Source organism: Ananas comosus, linkage group 10 (assembly GCF_001540865.1).
Source record: "Ananas comosus cultivar F153 linkage group 10, ASM154086v1, whole genome shotgun sequence".
Taxonomy (NCBI): domain Eukaryota; kingdom Viridiplantae; phylum Streptophyta; class Magnoliopsida; order Poales; family Bromeliaceae; genus Ananas; species Ananas comosus.
Window position 1 is genome coordinate 6,821,171 of NC_033630.1, and position 18,195 is coordinate 6,839,365.

An 18,195-nucleotide genomic window follows, 5' to 3' on the forward strand; every position below is an offset into this window, starting at 1 on the left:
GGATTGGGAGTAGCGTTTGAGGTGGGTTAATCGTCGGTTTATCTTCTAAGTGTACTTGTATAGTCGGCATGTGTTCGTTGTAGCGTGTTGCATATCGCATTGCTTGATTCACAGTTTTGGTATGTTTATCTTCGAAACCTGAATTGGAGCTAGTATTGGATTATATTTATACTTGCACATGTTGGACTTGGACTTGACTTAGGAGAAAACCCGCGAATATAATCCGTCATATGTTTACACTACCAGATTTAGTTTTAGGAGCCGTTGTTATTTTGTATCGCCGCAGTATCAGCGTGGTGGATACCCCAGGTAGTGTAGATTACTATTACACTCGTGCTGGGATGCCGAGCCTTTTTTTTTATAGTAGAGTTTAGATTGCTGGGTGCCGTCGGGGTTGACGGTGGACCCGGATTGTCGTTCTGGCATCAGATTGTGCTGAGGGGACGTGACTTGTTTGTTGGTAGACCAGTTGGACTCTGTGTACTTGACTATAGCCTGCGAGAGCCTGATTGAGCTCGGCAGAGATACGTTTGCATACTCGGTTGGATAGCGCCCACGAGTGCCACTCCGGAGTTGGGCTTAGCTCTTCTGCGTTGATGTCGAGGTGTCCTGTTTGGACTTGCTATCAACGGACTACTTAGTGTGGAGGTAGCTTTAGCTTCGACAGGCGGGACGAGTGTGTTCACAGTCCCTGGGACGGGTATGATTACAATCCCGAGTGAGATTGGGTCAGGTTTGACATCTTTTACAGACTGTTAGTATAGAGCATGATAGTATACTGGTTTTTAGCTGTAGAGTAGTTCCGGCATTATTTACTATCCTAGCTACCTTCTGTAGACTTAGTGGGTAGACCGATGATGTTGAGGGCGGCACCCACTGAGGACTACTTGTTTTTATAGTAGTTCTCACTCCCCGTTGTTTCTTTTCGTTTTGTAGAGCCTTTGGTTCCGGCTGCTGCGTCTTCTGAGACAGAGCGTGGTAAGGGCGTTGCGAGCTAGAGCCCTACCAGTCGAGCCGTCGTGTTAGCAGAGCACCAGCTAGAGGTAGTTGTAGTTTTTGAGTTCATATACATACTGTTGTTCTATATCTCGCCCGACGAGTCCTTTTGTATTTCAGGATATTGTATGTATAGTGAACTATTATTTTCTTCTACCTGGTTACTCTTCTTAGCAACTCTTTACTACTGGTTGTAGTATTGTATATTTTACAGGTACAGTTATCGCTTCATATATAGAAGAAATTTTTTTGTATACGGCGGATTTGTCGGCGTGCTCGGGGAACGTGAAACTCGGGGCGTGACCTTATCTATTTGCTCTATTCTTATCTTGTTATCGTCAAGTCCTATTTGTTTAGGATTAACTCAATGTAGTTAAGAACTGACATTCGCTTTTATCCTTCCAGACATTATACGAAACCTTTTTTCTTCAAATTTTTGTTTAATCTTTTTAATAAGAGTAAAATATAGAAACTCTATATAAATACTTGTTTTTTCACTTCCTCCACCGACTTTAAACAAATCTATATTCTACCTCTTCAAAATTTCAAGTTGATGTATTTAAACCCCCTTCATTAAGATTCTGTCACTAATCCGTTCATTCCTTATAATTTATACTAAAGAAACCCTTAAAATGGTAGAAATACATAAAAAAAGTATTTTTTTTTCTTAAAGAACAAGTAAAAAAAATTGAATCATTTATTCCTCTCCATTCACACCAAATATTTATGAGATTTTAAGGAAACAGAATGCAGGTTTTTTGAAAGTTAGGATGAAAAAGTAAAAAAAAAAAATTATAAAGGGAGGATTTCTTTATTTTAGCCAACATATAAAGTTTTAATAAGGTTACAAATCATCCTACAAATACATAATACTGTGGAGTAGTGGTTCTTCTGCAGGCACCAACTCATATTTTGATATTTCCACTTTTATGTGCATTATTAAAAGTAAAATAAAATATGCAGGCGAGATAACATCTGCCTCTAGATCATCGTTTCCTCAAGCATGGGTTGTTTAGAAGATCCGAGGCGGAAAATATAGAAGCATCAAGCTCGGTGCTTTGCAATAATTAATTCACCTACATGATGTACTTGGAATCATTGAATCCTTTCTCTGAAATATCAGCCGTCTTGTTCGATACCAATAAAAAAAGTCGAGACGTGGTGAACCTTGGTGCGGCCATCATTGATGTGGCCGCCTTCTCCTCCTCGAAACTTCTCAACAAGTACCTTTACTGCATGCCAAATGTATAAACCTCGAAGCGTAGTGAGGTACTCGATACCGTGGGGCAACTCCTTTAGCTTTGGGCAATGGCATAACTGAAGCGTATTCAGGCTTGCGATTGCTCCTCTTTCTATTTCCACCTGACTGAGGTTCCGGGCACCAAATATTGTCAATTGCTTTAGCTTCGGGAATGATGTTGCTTGGAAGTGCAACTTCATGCCATCATATGCGCCATGAAGGTAAAGAAGCATTAATGCGGGCAGTGCTTGCAGGTAAGGAAACGTATCTTCATCCAATTTTGCATATTTAAGTGTTAATCTGGTTAGGTTTGTAAGAGACCCAAAGAACGTGGCAAGCTCAGGGAGTGAGGTTTTGTCTAATTTACCCTCCAGTTGTAATCCTTCAATTGGTAGAGGTAGGCGCAGGGTGCCCAACTGCTGTAATTCTCCCCCATCTTCACATTCGACACATAAATCGATAAGATGGTTCATCTTTGTGATACTATTCCACAAGTCTGCACAGTGAAGGGTTCTTACGCCGATTATCAAAAATTCCCGCAACTCTGTCAAAGCTTCTATATTCTGCACAATCTTCTTAGTTGCTTCAATATATCCTAAAGTCTGCAAGCCCTTCAAGCGCCATATTCCCACCAGTACCTTGATGTTTTTACCCAATTTGCGGGGCAAAACTAGATGTCTCAACTTTTGAAGCTCTGTTATTTCCTTTGGCAGGTTTTGTATTTCACTTTCACGTGTATCTAATATTTGCAGATTTCGTAGCTTCCCAATTGATCTTGGAAGCTCCTTAATTTTTGTAGCTCTCAAACCAAGATAATGCAGGTTGAAGAGGTTATAGATCTCACTTGGTAGTTTCTCGATTGGCGCTTTTTCTAGTTCCAAGACACGTAAAAATTTTGATGATCTTAAAACCGACTTCAGCAAATCATTGCTCATGGAATTGTTGAAAACAAGTACTGAACGCAAATGAGATTTGTCTTCAGTACAATATTCAGTTATATCGCTTAGGATTGACAAGCGGCGTGCTTCGCAAATCTGCAATTTTTTTCGTGAATGCTCGTAAACCATGCAGAAACTTAACTCCTTTGACTCCGAAAGAGCGAGGACTCGAATGATGTCATGCATTCGACATTCACAAACTCTACCATTTTCATCCCTATATACCACTTGTAGTAGACAGCGATGAACAAGTTCGTTAAGGTACTCCTCGGCCACTTCCTCCATCGTTATTCCTCTTTCTTCAATGAACCCTTCGGCCACCCAAAGCCGTATGAGGCTGTTTCTTCTAATTTGATAATCTTCTGGAAAACTAGAACAATGTAAGAAGCAATTTCGAAGGTAATGGGGAAGATCATCCAAACTAAGTTTCAAAATGTCATGTACTTTTCCATGGAGCTTCGATTCGTTGTTAGTTAGATACCACTCAAGATCTTTGTAAACCTTCTCCCATTCAAAATTAGTTTGTTCTCGAAATGTTAAGAGACGGCCTATAGATACGATAGCAAGGGGCAAGCCACCGCACTTCTCGACAATTTTTTTGGCACATTGTTCTAAAGGCGGTGGGCAAATCTTGTTTGCACTTTTCCAAAATGCATTTTTACAAAACAAATCCCATGAATGATCTGCCTCTAGTGTCTTTAGCTCAAACATACGGTGCTTATTAGCTAGTAGTGCTACATCGCGAATCCTTGTTGTGAGAACTATTCTACTCTTGCTATTACTATTTAGAAGTGCATCTTTTATATTATTCATTACATCAATACTCCAAACATCATCCAGAATGAGTACATACTTTCTACACTGCAAGTAAGTGCGGATAGTCTCAACCAAGCTTCTAAAATCCATGGTATCAATGTTGTTAGGTACTTCTCTTTTCTCAGGATCTTCCCGATAGAACTCTTTTAAGATCTGTCTAAGCAAATCATGAGTCTCGTAACTCTGAGATACAGCAACCCAGGCACAAGCATCAAAGGTAGCTTTGATTATATTGTACAAATGAGTCGCAAGAGTTGTCTTCCCTAGACCGCCCATCCCCAACACTGAGATTATCATGGGCTGTCGTTGCTGTTCATCCTCATCTTTCAACCATTTGAGCAACAAGTCCCTATACTTGTCAATACCCACAATATCATCCTCCTCGACAAAATGCGTTGATTCTGCACGGGTCTTGCTACCGCCAACAGCTATTAGATGTTTTACTTCATTTTCCATTCCTTTCATATCATATCGCATCCTTCTCTCCATGATGTTTCGGAGGTTAATTTTGATCTCTTTAAGCCTCTTGCTAAGGTGATGCCAGGTTATGAAGATATTTCTGCACCTCTTGATTGCTCTGGGTAGAACCCCTCCTTGCTCCTCACCCAACTTGTACGTGAACTCATCTATAATATCCTCAATGTCGAAAGCCAAGTCTCTTGTTTGTTTTATGAAGGTTTTTGTGTTCTCATCTTTCTGTTTTAATCTTTCCACAATTCGTAGAAAGGATTGCATGCTCTCAAGCTCGTCCTTAATCTCATTTATACCCTTCATGAGTTCTTTCTTTGCTGATATCCATCTTAGTAATAGTGATGGTGCTGATTTAGTTGCCTCACTAGCTAAGGTAGCACCGATCTTCACGAGCAATGAGCTTATTGCAGCCTCTGCCATAGGAGTTTCCTATAAAGTGAGCCTGGAATCAATAATCTTTCCAAACTACCATGTCTCTTTAGATGCGCCACTAGCAAAAATAATTATTTTTTAACGCTCTTATGATTCTAGGCAATTTTCGTAAAAAATATGTAATTGTTTCATCCAGGATAACTCTGTAGTGTACTAAACAATATTTGTTTGAATCCTCAGTTAAAAAGAAGAAACACTGGTAACAGTATTGTAGTCTGGAAGAACAAAAAGCAATAACTTGTTCAAGATTCAGTTTAACAAAATTTTGAGATAAAAGATTCGTCATAACTAGTTATACTGAACTCAACCTCAATGTAACATTGTAGAGCAAGTTGTGAAAAAGTCCTTTAGAGGAGTGTGAAATCAATAAAGAGTTGGAATGTAAATGAATCTGCTGCTAGTCTCCGAGTTGACGATATTGTGTTAAGAGTGATTATAAATTATTCTACAATTAACAATTATAAATCGAGTTTGTTTTAAAGCCCTCTTCTTGTTCATGATTAAGTTAATATATATCAGGACTATAAGTCATTTGAGCAAGAAACTATTAGTGCTTCTTCAAATAGTTTCGTTTTGATAGCAATATAAGAACTTAAATTTTGGACTCATTAAACTCCCGTGTTTCTAATATGTTAAATTTTATTGCCTCGACATTCATAGTTTTATACTGCTTATTATCGGACCAGAATCTAAAAGTTCTATTTTAACTTCTTTAATTTGTGCTGCATTTTGTAAAAGTTTTACATTACAAGTTTTGACATTAATTGATTTGTTTTTCCGAAATAATTATTATCTTTGTGAGTTCAGCAAGAATATTTCTTAAAGTGAAATGACTTTGATACTTCCTCTTTTCTTTTTTTTTTTCCTGATAATGAGGCCTTTAAAAAGATGCCTCGTACCATTAAGAACGTAGTTTTTTTTTTCTTGTTATCATTTATCAAGTGATCGAATGGTCTCAAAATTGATAATTTAACAAATAAAAGCGAGGCACTTAATTGTTGAGCTTTTGATAATAAATAAAATTCTCTCAACTATTTAGATCAGATCTACAACCAAGATTTTGAATTTAAGAAATTTTTATTTTTTATTTTTAGACACCATTCGCATTGTGCCCACTTGATTAGTCAGAAAATAAATTTTAAAAATCATAGAACTCTTTGTCTAGAAGGTTTATGTATCCTTAATCATCTTTCATGGTATTGATCATCGATTTAGATGCTCAATCATCAACAATAAAGTGAAAATACTATATGAGGCCAATTTACTCTACCTTAATTATTATCTCTTGTTATTTTGTTTCCAAAGATCAAGTAGTGAATCCAAACAACATAAATATTAATCAACAAAGACATATACTATCCTCCTTGCACCCTTTTGCAGAATCAACTAGTTGAGATAGCAAAGAAAATAAAAATTAAGTAAAAAGAGAAGGGGAAGAAGAAGAAAAACTAACCAACCACAGATCCAAAATGGATTAGATTGAAGAGGGAGCTGCTCCAAGATAATTAATCTCAAGTTTTAACTAGAGAAAATACTGCAACCAAAGAAGCTCTGGTAGAAGTAGATGTTTTATAGGGATTGAGGAGTGAGAGGATGAGGATGAACTATATTATATTATATTATGAACAAATATAATTGGGAGCAAATGGTCTGGACAGTGCAGCTACCAAGAATTTCCTTTTAACTTTTCCCATCAGCACTTGAGTGCACTGGGGCGCGGCACGGGGTCATGAATTCGTTAAAAAATTAAATGTCGGACTATGAATATAGAAAAAATAATAAATTTATTATCATCAATCCGTTGTAGAAATCTAAAAAAAATGAACAGGATAAAAAAATAATGCAAATTAATTTGTAGTCGTGAAATACGACATCCATTGTGAGGCTTTCCAGCTAGCCGGCTTGGATTTGGTAAAATAGTAGGTTCAACTAACTAATAATATATATTATCCAATGCAATAATACATAGTTTGTAATACAAATGCAAACAATAAATCATATTTTATATTATGGCTGATTTGTTTATTTTATTTTTTATCGGTGTTAATTTTGCTTGTCTCTTTTCTGACCTCGGAACTGTAGTATCGCTGGTGTGCTGCAGTCGTATGATTTCAGTATTTGAGGTTTGTGACATGTCTGGAGAGTGTCGGAACAAGTCGGAGTCGTTTTGGCGCGAAATAGTCGCAAAACGAACTCAACGCGACGCGAGAATAAAATTTTGAAATTGAAAGCTGCAAAGTGCAAGATTTCAGTGTTGAGTATCGGTAGCAGGGAGAGAAGTACCGGTACTCCAGTGAAATTTCAGAATTAGTGCTCTCGGGTTGCGCCAATCGGATGTTGAGTACCAGTATTATATTATAAACAAATAATTGGGAGTAGATAAAAGGCCGACTGGTGTAGCCACCGGGAAACTTCCCTCCTGGCTTTTTAAATCCGCCAATTGGGAGCAGATGAAAGAGACAATTGGTAGCATTTTTCTCTTTGTCGCGCTACAAATTAAATAATTTTTTTTAACTATGGTATAATTTTGCCTTTTTTTTTTTTTTCAATAAAGGAGTTCCCATGAAGAAAAATAGCAACATACAACTACATTCCTACTAGAGATTAATTAAAAGATAATATATTACTAGTCTAAAATCTGCACCTAATTACATATCTGTAATTCAATTCATTAAAGATAAATATTTGGGATGGGAAAAACTTCAAATACCACTCTTGTGGTTTCACACTTTCTCATCTTAGTATCCGGTAGTTTAAAGTATATCAATTTAGTATCCTATGATTTTTTTTTTTTTTTTTATTATCGATTTCACTAATTTTTTTGATTAAATTAGTGACAAAGTTAAAACTACAGGGTACTAATTAAAGTGAATATTCGATAAGCCTAGGTAAGTTATTTGAAGTTTTTTGTATATAATTTAACGAAATATTAACGAATGAGCTGACGAAAAGAGAAAAATGAAATCACATAGCACAAACTTAATACACTTTAAATCACGGAATACTAAAGTGTGAAAGTATAAAACTACATGGGTGGTATTTGAAGTTTACTCTTTGTGATACTTTACTTTTGGGTACGTTATTATATTATTGATGTGCTGGCAAGCTGGGTCTAAAGTTTAGGATATAACAACGGTGCTTAAAATCTAATAATGATGCTTGGGCCGGATTAAATAATTAATGATTAGAGTGTAATAATGATATTGCAATTTCATTAGCAGTAATTTTTAAGGTACACTTGGGAATACATGTAGTAGCTAGTAGTCTTTACAAAATATAACACTTTACTATTTTATATATGATATACATAGCATGCCTTTAATGCCAAAGTGCTAATACATAATTAATAGATAATAATAGCATATAATAATATACAATAGGCTAATTTTTTCAATGAAGTCTTTGAATAAAAAAGATAGCACGATATAACAGACGAAAATAACATTATTAAAATACAATATAGTGCAGCACTTTTGGTGATTGGGAGCTACACATGGTGGCATGGAGTCACGGAATCCTTTCCCACGCCCATTCGCCACCTCTCTTGAATGAAAGGAAAACTTTTGGTGTGTGCCGAATTTTCATCGGGTCCTTGCAGCTCTCATCGATCTCCACCTTCTCCTCCGCCTCGAAGCCCGGCAGCAGGCTCCTCTGCCGGTTCTCCAAAATGTAACACCTGAAGGGACGTGAGGTACTCGATGCCTTGAGGCAACACCTTCAGCTCTGGGCAACCTGAGAGACTAAGTGTTTGTAGGCTCGGCATCGCTTCTTTCTCTATTTCAATCTGATTGAGCTGTGGAGCATCCACTATTTCAAGTTCCTTTAGTGTTTGGAATGATGCTGTTTTGAAGCACAATTTTATGCCATCATATGCTTCCCAAATTTGGAGGACCAACAATCTAGGTAACGCCTGAATGTAAGGGAGCGGATCCTCAACCAATCGAGACCAACGAAGATGAAAGGCGGTCAGGTTTGTAAGGGACCCGAAGGACATGGAACATTGAGGTAAGGAATATTTTTTGTCTAACTGCCCCAACAACATCACTTTTCGCAGAGATCGTGGTAGACGAAGAGCTCCCAAATGCAGTATTTCTTGCTCGTCTTTCGCCACAATCTGTAAAAGGACAAGATGGTTCATGTTTGCAATAGCCCGGCACAGGTCTGTACAGTGGCACATTTGTACTTTGGTGATACCGAATGTCCGCAAGTTGATCAGGGCTCCCACCTTCTGTACCATCTTTGTGTTGGCTTCAAAAAACTGCAGAGTTTGTATGTCCTTCAAATGCCATATCCCTTTTGGTGTTGGAACGCCACCAAATGCTGCCAGACTGCGGTACATCTTATCTGAATTGATAAATACAAATAGATGCCTCAACTTTCTGAGCTTTGTTACTCCATTTGGTAAACTTTTGATTTTAGTGTCACAGGCGTCTAATATCTGTAAATTTTGCAGCTTCCCAATTGATTTTGGTAGCTTCTCGATTTTTGTTTCTCTTAGGCCGGCCTAGGAAACGCAGGTTGAATAGGTTGCCAATTTCACTTGGTACTTTATCGATCGCAGAACCTTGTAGATCCAAAACGTATAAATATACAACCATACATATAACTAAACATATCCTTGTATGCATTTTATGAATCTGTTACTGCTGGTACTTCGCTGTATAACTAAACATATCCTTGTGTACTATCTCATGATATGTTATATACTGCCAAAATGCTAATAGACGAATTTTAATATTAGTATTACCCAATGAAATCCGAGTACTTTTACAATTGTACTTAGACTAGAAACCATCTGCTTAGTTTGGTAATAGAAGGTCTTCCATTTGACACGTACTATTATAAAAGAGCTGCTTTTGTTAAAATGGATTTGGCATGGCCTAACCTACAGTAGTAGGAGCCAACATTGAACCACATCTATCTTCTACAGGAAAAGGCATTAACTTTTTACTCTTTTCTTTGTGATGGTAGGTCCAACACTAGTCCTTGACCTGCCCGATGCGGCTCATAGTGTGCCGTTTCTGCGAAGACATGGTCCAAGCCGGGACCGAACCGCTTGATGCCTGCGACCGCCTCAGAGGTCTCTGAAGGAGATGGACATCCATGTGATCATGTGCATCAGAAGAGCTGATTTGCTGAAGCATTTCATGCTTGTCAAAATCATCATATGAATCGAATGCTCGGTGATGGATGCCCTTGAAAGACTTATAAACTTTTGAGCTAACTCACCAAAGATTTCTCTCTTGGGTACTTTGAAAAATGGTACGTAGTGTGTTTTATCTCTCTCTTGGTTCAGCGTGTTGTTCCTCATTTTATTTATGTTTCGATGCATTACATGGTGAAAAGAATAATAGAAAAAAAATTGTGTTGGAACAGACTCGAATGGAATTTGATATTTCGACTTGTTATATATTCTAAAATTGTACTGTACTATATGAATTGGTCTCAGGTTATTGATATAGAATTTCAGAATTTTGTGTTCTTGATTTTAACATAAAATAGTATAGTGTGATTTTTTTAATTGATATCAGTTGGAATGGAATGAAAATGTTTGCTCATACTTTTGGTTTTGAGCAATACTGTTGGCGTTATTCGCAACCCCTCCTCTCGGGTTGAGCATCCGGAAGTGAATTCGGATGCCTGCGAGACAATCCGAAATATTTTGGATGCTCGCAGGAAGAACCGAGCTGTCCGAAGATTTAACAACTTGAGAACCCCTCCTCTCGAGTAGAGAGTCTATTAGGGACGGACGCTTGACCGAATGGTCCGAATGTTTTCGGGCGTCTCACATGTCTTTTCGGACTTATGGAAAGTCTGGAAAAATTGATTTTCACTTCTTCCAAAGTTCTGATTTGATCCAAATTGGCTCCAACTCATTGCTAACTTAGTCTAAACTTTTTCAGATCCATTCTTATCATGTCTAGCATGACTTAAATTCTCATTTTGCCAATTTTGTTAAAGCTCGGTGCATTTTACTGAATTTTAGTATAGCGCTAATTTATATAAAAAAGACGGGAAAAACGTTAAAAGAGCACTTCTATGGCCCTTTGTCGAGCATTTTTTAGTTTCTATGGCATTTTTTACTAGGGATCCTAATAATAATAATAATTAGGCTTTAGCATATTTGGTCGGTTGTTTGGGCTCAACGATTTATTAGTGCTAGTGGCTTGGATCGCTACATTTGATATCAAAGCCGGTTTGATACTCATAATATATACTTTTTCTCACCTTTGCTGCTATCAAATATCAGAGTCACCACACCTGAAGATCTCGTCTACTCGCAACGGAATACTCCTCAACGGTGCAAACCTCCAAATCTCCCAACCAATCTCTCTCTCAGCCAGCTAGAGCCACAGCTCAATTAGAGGAAGGAGGAAAAAGAAGAAAAGGAGGAGCTCTGCAGGGACGTAAAAGAATAAAATCACAGGATCCGTGGAATATATATATATATATATAGAGGTGACAATAGCAGAAAGGCCTTTGAAACTCGGAAAAATAAACCCTCAGTAGAAGACTTCACTTTTGGCGCCCGGAACCATCTTTTGGGCGTCCGAAGTCCCGTATCCGAGGTAATTTGAGCGCTTCCTCCTGCAATGGGCTGCCCGAACCCTATGTAGCTGCTTGCGCCCATTTTCGGGCTCCCGAATCTGCATACGGAACTCAGTAAATTAAGGCACCTGCTTACCGCCTTGGTCACATCACTCTAGCATCCTCCGGTCTGCTACAGTAACATTCGGGCATCCAGAATAGGCATGAACAGTGACTCCCTTAATCCGGATCCAACTACGATGGATCCGGGTGTTCGGAACTGCACTCTGGATCCCCCAACTCCTCACCTCGGTACTTCCGGGCGCTCTAATCCACTTCCGGACGTTAGGAAATGGTTAGAAACCCAGTTTCAGCTGATTTAATTTCTAGCCTATTTTTCGCGTCCATTTCGCACAAAAATAGCTCTAACTCAGTCCAGCACTATCCGAAAGTGCTGTCCACAAACTCGATCACACTGTAATCTTGCCAATTTGCAAAGATCCAGTACTCTACACTTTTCCTTTAAAAGATACACACTTATATCACTTTGCTGAGAGATACATCTTTTATACATGAAAAGATACAACTTACTTAAACGTTACATTTTCAACTAAAAGACCTGAGCCTTCACTAAAAGAGCACACCTACTTAAATGCACCCGTACACTAGACACCCTCTCAAAAGAGCAAGTTTTGATTTCAAACAGGCATACTTTTCCAACAAATACACTCATGGAATCCTTTCCCATACCCATTTGCCATCTTTCTTGAATGAATGAATAACTTTTGGTATGTGTCGAATCTTCATCTGGTCTTCTCGGCTTTCATCTCCACCTTCTCCTCCCCAAAGCCTTGCAACAAGCTCCTCTGGTGGTTCTCCAAAATGTAACACCTGAAGGGTGGTGAGGTACTCGATGCCTTGAGGCAGCACCTTCAGTTTTGGGCAACCTGAGAGACTAAGTTCTTGTAGTCTTGGCATCGCTTCTTTTTCTATTTCTATCTGATTGAGCTGCGGGGCATCCCCTATTGACAGTTCCTTTAGAGTTGGAAATGATGTTGTTTTGAAGCACAACTTCATGCCGTCATACGCTTGCCAAAGTTGAAGGATCAACAATCTAGGTAATGCTTGAATGTATGGAAGCGGATCCCCAACCAATCGAGACCAACGAAGTCGAAAGACAGTCAGGTTTGTAAGGGACCCAAAGAACATGGAACATTGAGGTAAGGAATATATTTTGTCTAACTGCCCCAACAACATCACTCTTCGGAGAGATTGTGGCAGACGAAGAGCTCCCAAATGTAGTACTTCTTTCTCGTCTTTTGCCACAATCTCCAAATGGACAAGATGATTCATGTTTGCGATAGCCCGGCACAGGTCTGCACAGTCGGACGTTCGTACTTTGGTGATACCAAATGTCTGCAAGTTGATCAAGGTTCCTACCTTCTTTACCATCTCTGAGTTTGCTTCAAAAAACTGCAGAGTTTGCAAGTCCTTCAAGTGCCATATCCCTTTTGGTGTTGGTACACCTCCAAAAGCTGCCAAACTGCTGTACATCTTATCTGGGTTGATTAATACAAATAAATGCCTCAACTTTCCAAGCTTCGTTACCTCATTTGGTAAACTTTTTATTCTAGTGCCACAGGCATCTAATATCTGTAAATTTTGCAGCTTCCCAATTGATTTTGGTAGCTTCTCGATTTTTGTTTCTCTTAGGCCTAGGAAACGCAGGTTGAATAGGTTGCCAATTTCACTTGGTACTTCATCGATCGAAGAACCTTCTAGATCCAAGACACATAAGAATTTTGAAGATTTTGTGACTGACTTTAGGAAATCACAACTCATGGAACTGTTAAAAAGAAGTAATGAGCGTAAATAGGATTTATCTTCATTCCAATGTTCAATTGTACCACATGTAACTGATGTGCGGCGTGCTTTGCACCTCTGTGAAGTCCTTGAATGCTTGTAATCCATGTAGAAAATTTCCTCCTTTGACTTGGAAAGAGCTAGGACTCGAACTATATCATGCATTTGACATTCACGAACCCTTCTGAATTCATTCCTGGTCACCACTTGCAGTAGACAGCGATGAACGAGTTCGTTGAGGTAGCCTTCAGCTACTTCCTCCAACGTTCTTTCTTTTTCTTCAATGAAACCTTCTGCTACCCAAAGCCTTATAAGTCTCTTCCGTTTAATCTTGTAATCCTCCGGAAAAATGCAACAATATAAAAAGCAGTTTCTTAGATAATGGGGAATATCGTCCAAGCTAAGTTTCAGAATGCTGTTCACTCTTTCACTGAAAGGAGAGTTGCTAGTTAGCTGCCACTCAAGATCTTTGTAGACCTTCTCCCATTCGGTATCAAGTTGTTCCTTAAAGGACAAAAGACTACCTATAGAAACAATAGCAATTGGCAAGCCACAACACTTCTCTACAATTTTTTCGGCCCAATGTTTTAATAGCGGGGGGCAAACCCTATTGGTACTTTTCCAGAATGCATTTTTGCAGAAGAGGCTCCATGAATGATCTGGTTCTAGTGGCTTGAGTTCAAGCCTGTAGTGCTCGTGAGCTAATAGTGCTACTTCATAAATTCGTGTTGTTAGCACTATCTTACTATTGCTATTACCATCCAAAAATGCATATTTTATATCAAACCATGCATTTATACTCCATACATCATCCAAAATGATTACATACCTTTTGTTTCGTGAAAAGCTGCAGATCGTTTGAACCAAGCTTCTATAGTCCATAACATCAATGTCTCCAGGTATTGCTATTTTATTATGATCTTCCCTGCAGAATTCCTTTATGATTTGTTTTAGCAAATCATTAGTATCATAACATTGAGATACAGAAACCCACGCACAAGCGTCAAAGGTAGTCTTGATGTTGTTGTACACATGAGTTACAAGAGTAGTCTTCCCCAAACCACCCATCCCCCACACAGAGATAATTATCATGTTTTGCTGCTCCTCATCCTTCAGCCATCTAAGTAGTAAGTCCCTGTTTTCGTCGATTCCCACAAGATCATCCTCTTTAACAAAATGCGCATATTCTGCAGGACTATTACTTCTACCTCCAACTTTTGAAGGGCTTGGCTTGATATCAATTGCTTCCGTATTATATCGGGCCCTTCTCTCTTTAATGTTTTGGAGGCTATTTTTGATTTCTCTAAGCCGCCTAGTAAGGTGATTCCAGCTATTTGTGTTTCTGTATCTCTTAATGGTTTTAGATAGAATCCCTCCTTGCTCCTCGCCAATCTTGTATGTAAACTCATCTATAATGTCCTCAATGTCGAAAGCAACACTTCTTGTTTGTTTGATATAGTTGGCGGTGCTCTCATCGGCGTCTTTCAATTTCTCAGCAGTTCGTAGGAAGGATTGCATACTTTCTAGCTCATCCTTGATCTCGCTTATGTCCTTCATGAGTTCTCTCATGGCCGATGGTTGCCTTGCTAGCGTTGAAGCCGCTGATTTTATTGCTTCACTGGCTAAGATGCCACTTATCCTCAGGATTAATAAGCTTATCGCACCCTCAGCCATACCAGCCTTTTCAGAAGATGAGCCTGAATTTGGATGTTGTAGCTTGCTTATCTTTCCAAATTGCTGTTTTTAAATTTCTGGCTTAGTTGGTTTCTCATTTAATTTTCTCATGGGGCCAATGCCAGGAAAAGAAATGAAAAGCAATTATCAACCAGTGGCCTGTTTGAATGACTGTAGAGTAATTATCAACCAGTTAAAAGAAGAACTAACAGCTCTTTGATGAAATCATACATACATACACATACATATATACATACATACATATATACACATACATATATACATACATACATACATACATACATGCATACACATACATATATACATATGTACACATACATATATACATACATACATACATACATATATACACATACATACATACATACATATATACATACATACACACATACATACATACACACATACATACACATACATATATACATACATACATACACATACATATATACATACATACATATATACACATACATATATACATACATACATACATACATACATGCATACACATACATATGTAGATATGTACACATACATATATACATACATACATACATATATACACATACATACATACATACATATATACATACATACACACATACATACATACACACATACATACACATACATATATACATACATACATACATACATACATATTTACATACATACATACACACACATACATATATACATACATACACACACACACATACATATATACATACATACACACATACATACATACATACAAACATACACATACATACATACATACATACACATACATATATACATACATACATAGAGAGAGAGAGAGAGAGAGCTAGGCTGGAATACTATTGATAGCAAAAGGCTCTTTTTGCTATCAGTTTTTAACTCTTAGATGAGAAATTGTAGGGTTAGGATGATATTAGTCTCTTAGGGTTGAGTGGTTCCCACTGAGTTATAATATTTAATCCAATGGTTAGAAATGATGAAAAGAATTGATCTAAAGGTTGAAAACTTGATAGTAAAAAAATTTTTTGCTATCAATAGTATTCTAGCTAAACTCTCTCTCTCTCTCTCTCTCTCTCTCTCTCTCTCTCTCTCTATATATATATATATATGGTGAAGTTTAGAATACTATTGTTAGTATGAAAATAGTATGAGAATAATGTTTACTATTAACTTTTTGACCATTAGTTGCGTAGGATTTAGTAGGGGTTTGAGTAATAATCAAATGGTAGAAAAATTGATAGTAATACTATTCATATACTATCAATAGTATACTAGGTGAACTTTGTATATATATAGAGTTCACCTAGCATATTATTAATAATATATGAAAATAGTATCTACTGTCAACTCTTCCACCTTTAGATTATTACTGTTTTGGCGCCAAATTTGATGTTTCATGATAGAGCCAAACATATTGAAGTGGAGCACCACTTCATTCAGCAGAAAAAGCTTCATGAAGAAATTGAGTTAATGAAAGTGCGTTCTCAAGACAACTTACGGATATTTTTACTAAACCTATTCTAAAGGTGAAGTTTATAGAACTTGAAGAAGGGCTCTATTTGGTTTCTCATAAGTTTGCACGAAGGAAAAGTGTTAAAAATTAGTGATAAACTTATTTTTTATTTTTATTTTTATTAGAATTAGTAAGTGTATTTTTTGGAGCCCATTTGTTCTAATGTTTAAATGGACATTGTTTTTTTGTTCTTTTGAGTCCAATTGAGTCATGTGAGTTATTTTGAGTTAAACGAATCAAATTGAACCACATGGATTTAGTTAGGGGTCAAAAGAATAAAAAAGTTCGGTAGAGGATTAAGCAGTGAGTGAAAAAAAAAAATGGTTTCTTCTCTTTTTTTCTTTATTCTTTTGTGTGGTGTTTCCCTCCAGAGTAAAGGAATTGTGAAAGAGGTCCAAAGCTTGTAGGATTTTGCTAGGTTTGAGGTGGGCGACCTCTAATTAATCTTTTCTCCTCTCTTGTGATTTCATTATAAGGTACTTTTAGTTGTAAGTTTTATTTGGTAATTTTCAGTTTTATTTTGTATGGTGTTTTGATATTCCTGGTGAAGTTAATTAAATTCGTATGTGAAATTGTTTGAGATTGTTATTGTGAACTTTCTGTTTTTTCATATTTTTTTGCCTTCTATTGTGATTGTGCCATCTTGGATACGTAAAAAATTTGAATTTTTGATTTCTACACATTGAAGAAAAGGGTGTGTTCGGATTGGAGCCGTTTGTGCTGTTATTCAACATTTTAAAATTTAAATATATTATTTATCTTTATCTGCTCAATTATTTTTTTATGTAATTAATGTAACTATAAATTCACTAAGGTAATCAATCAACTTAAATTTTATACCAAAGATCCTCAAATAATTTAAATTAAATAAATTGAAAGATTAAATATTACGGTCAGAATTTTGAAAGGTTGGATAATGGAATCAAAATAGGCTATATATAGTTTAGACAAATTTTATCCATATTTAATAAAGAAAAGAAAAGAAAATAGAGATATATGATGTAAACGCACATATATAAAAGGAACTTTCGTAGCCTTTCTGTGAGAAATCGCTTCATACCTGATGATCCCTCTTCTAGCTAGCTAGTGCATGCACCTCTCGCAATTAAAACTGCTTTCCTCGTTTAGCGCCTTTCCAGGATAAATAATGCTTCACAAAAAAGAAGAAGAAGAAGAAGAAGTAGAAGAAGAAGAGGAAAAATCTTCTCTTTTTTATTTTAGAAATGCATGCTTTTGTCACGCTGTGCAATGTATTAGATGGTGAGTAGCCTTCTCGACGTGATTTCCAAATCTATTTTATTTGAAGATTCGTCTTGACTTATGTATATTGCTTTATGTATATATAGAGTTTGGTTGGGGCGCTTCTAATAGAATCAAGTACTTTGTGCTATTAAGTTTTTTACTGTTAGATTTATTCTTTTAACCAGTTCTATACATTAAATTATACTATTCAACCAACGATCCACTCACCTTAGAGAACTACTATCATTCTAACCGCACATCTCTTTATCCAAAAGCCGAAAATCTAATAGTATTAATGATTTGGTGCTATTAGAAATATTCCAGCCTAATTTTATATATATATATATATAGTGTAGAACTATTATACTTTCGGAAGCATAAAGGAGTTGATGCTTCCGACTTTTTACCCCTTGGATCAAGGATTGGAGGGTCAGGATGATAATGGTCCTCCTTAG

At 37.0% G+C, this 18,195-nt stretch overlaps 3 protein-coding genes across 3 annotated transcripts; all 3 read right to left on the bottom strand.

Moving 5' to 3' along the window:
• Positions 1,803–6,428, bottom strand: LOC109715968 (disease resistance protein RPM1-like). The gene is made up of 2 exons (XM_020241228.1): positions 6,347–6,428; positions 1,803–4,890 (listed from the first exon to the last, which is right to left on the bottom strand). The coding sequence occupies exon 2, from the start codon at positions 4,879–4,881 to the stop codon at positions 2,116–2,118; it is 2,766 nt and encodes a 921-aa protein (XP_020096817.1). The 5' UTR covers positions 4,882–4,890; positions 6,347–6,428; the 3' UTR covers positions 1,803–2,115.
• On the bottom strand, positions 8,320–9,470 carry LOC109715969. Its single transcript, XM_020241229.1, has one exon. The coding sequence runs from the start codon at positions 9,230–9,232 to the stop codon at positions 8,495–8,497; it is 738 nt and encodes a 245-aa protein (XP_020096818.1). The 5' UTR covers positions 9,233–9,470; the 3' UTR covers positions 8,320–8,494.
• LOC109715970 (disease resistance protein RPM1-like) lies at positions 11,168–15,047 on the bottom strand. The gene has a single exon (XM_020241230.1). It carries the CDS (start codon positions 14,956–14,958, stop codon positions 12,151–12,153), a length of 2,808 nt encoding a protein of 935 aa, XP_020096819.1. The 5' UTR covers positions 14,959–15,047; the 3' UTR covers positions 11,168–12,150.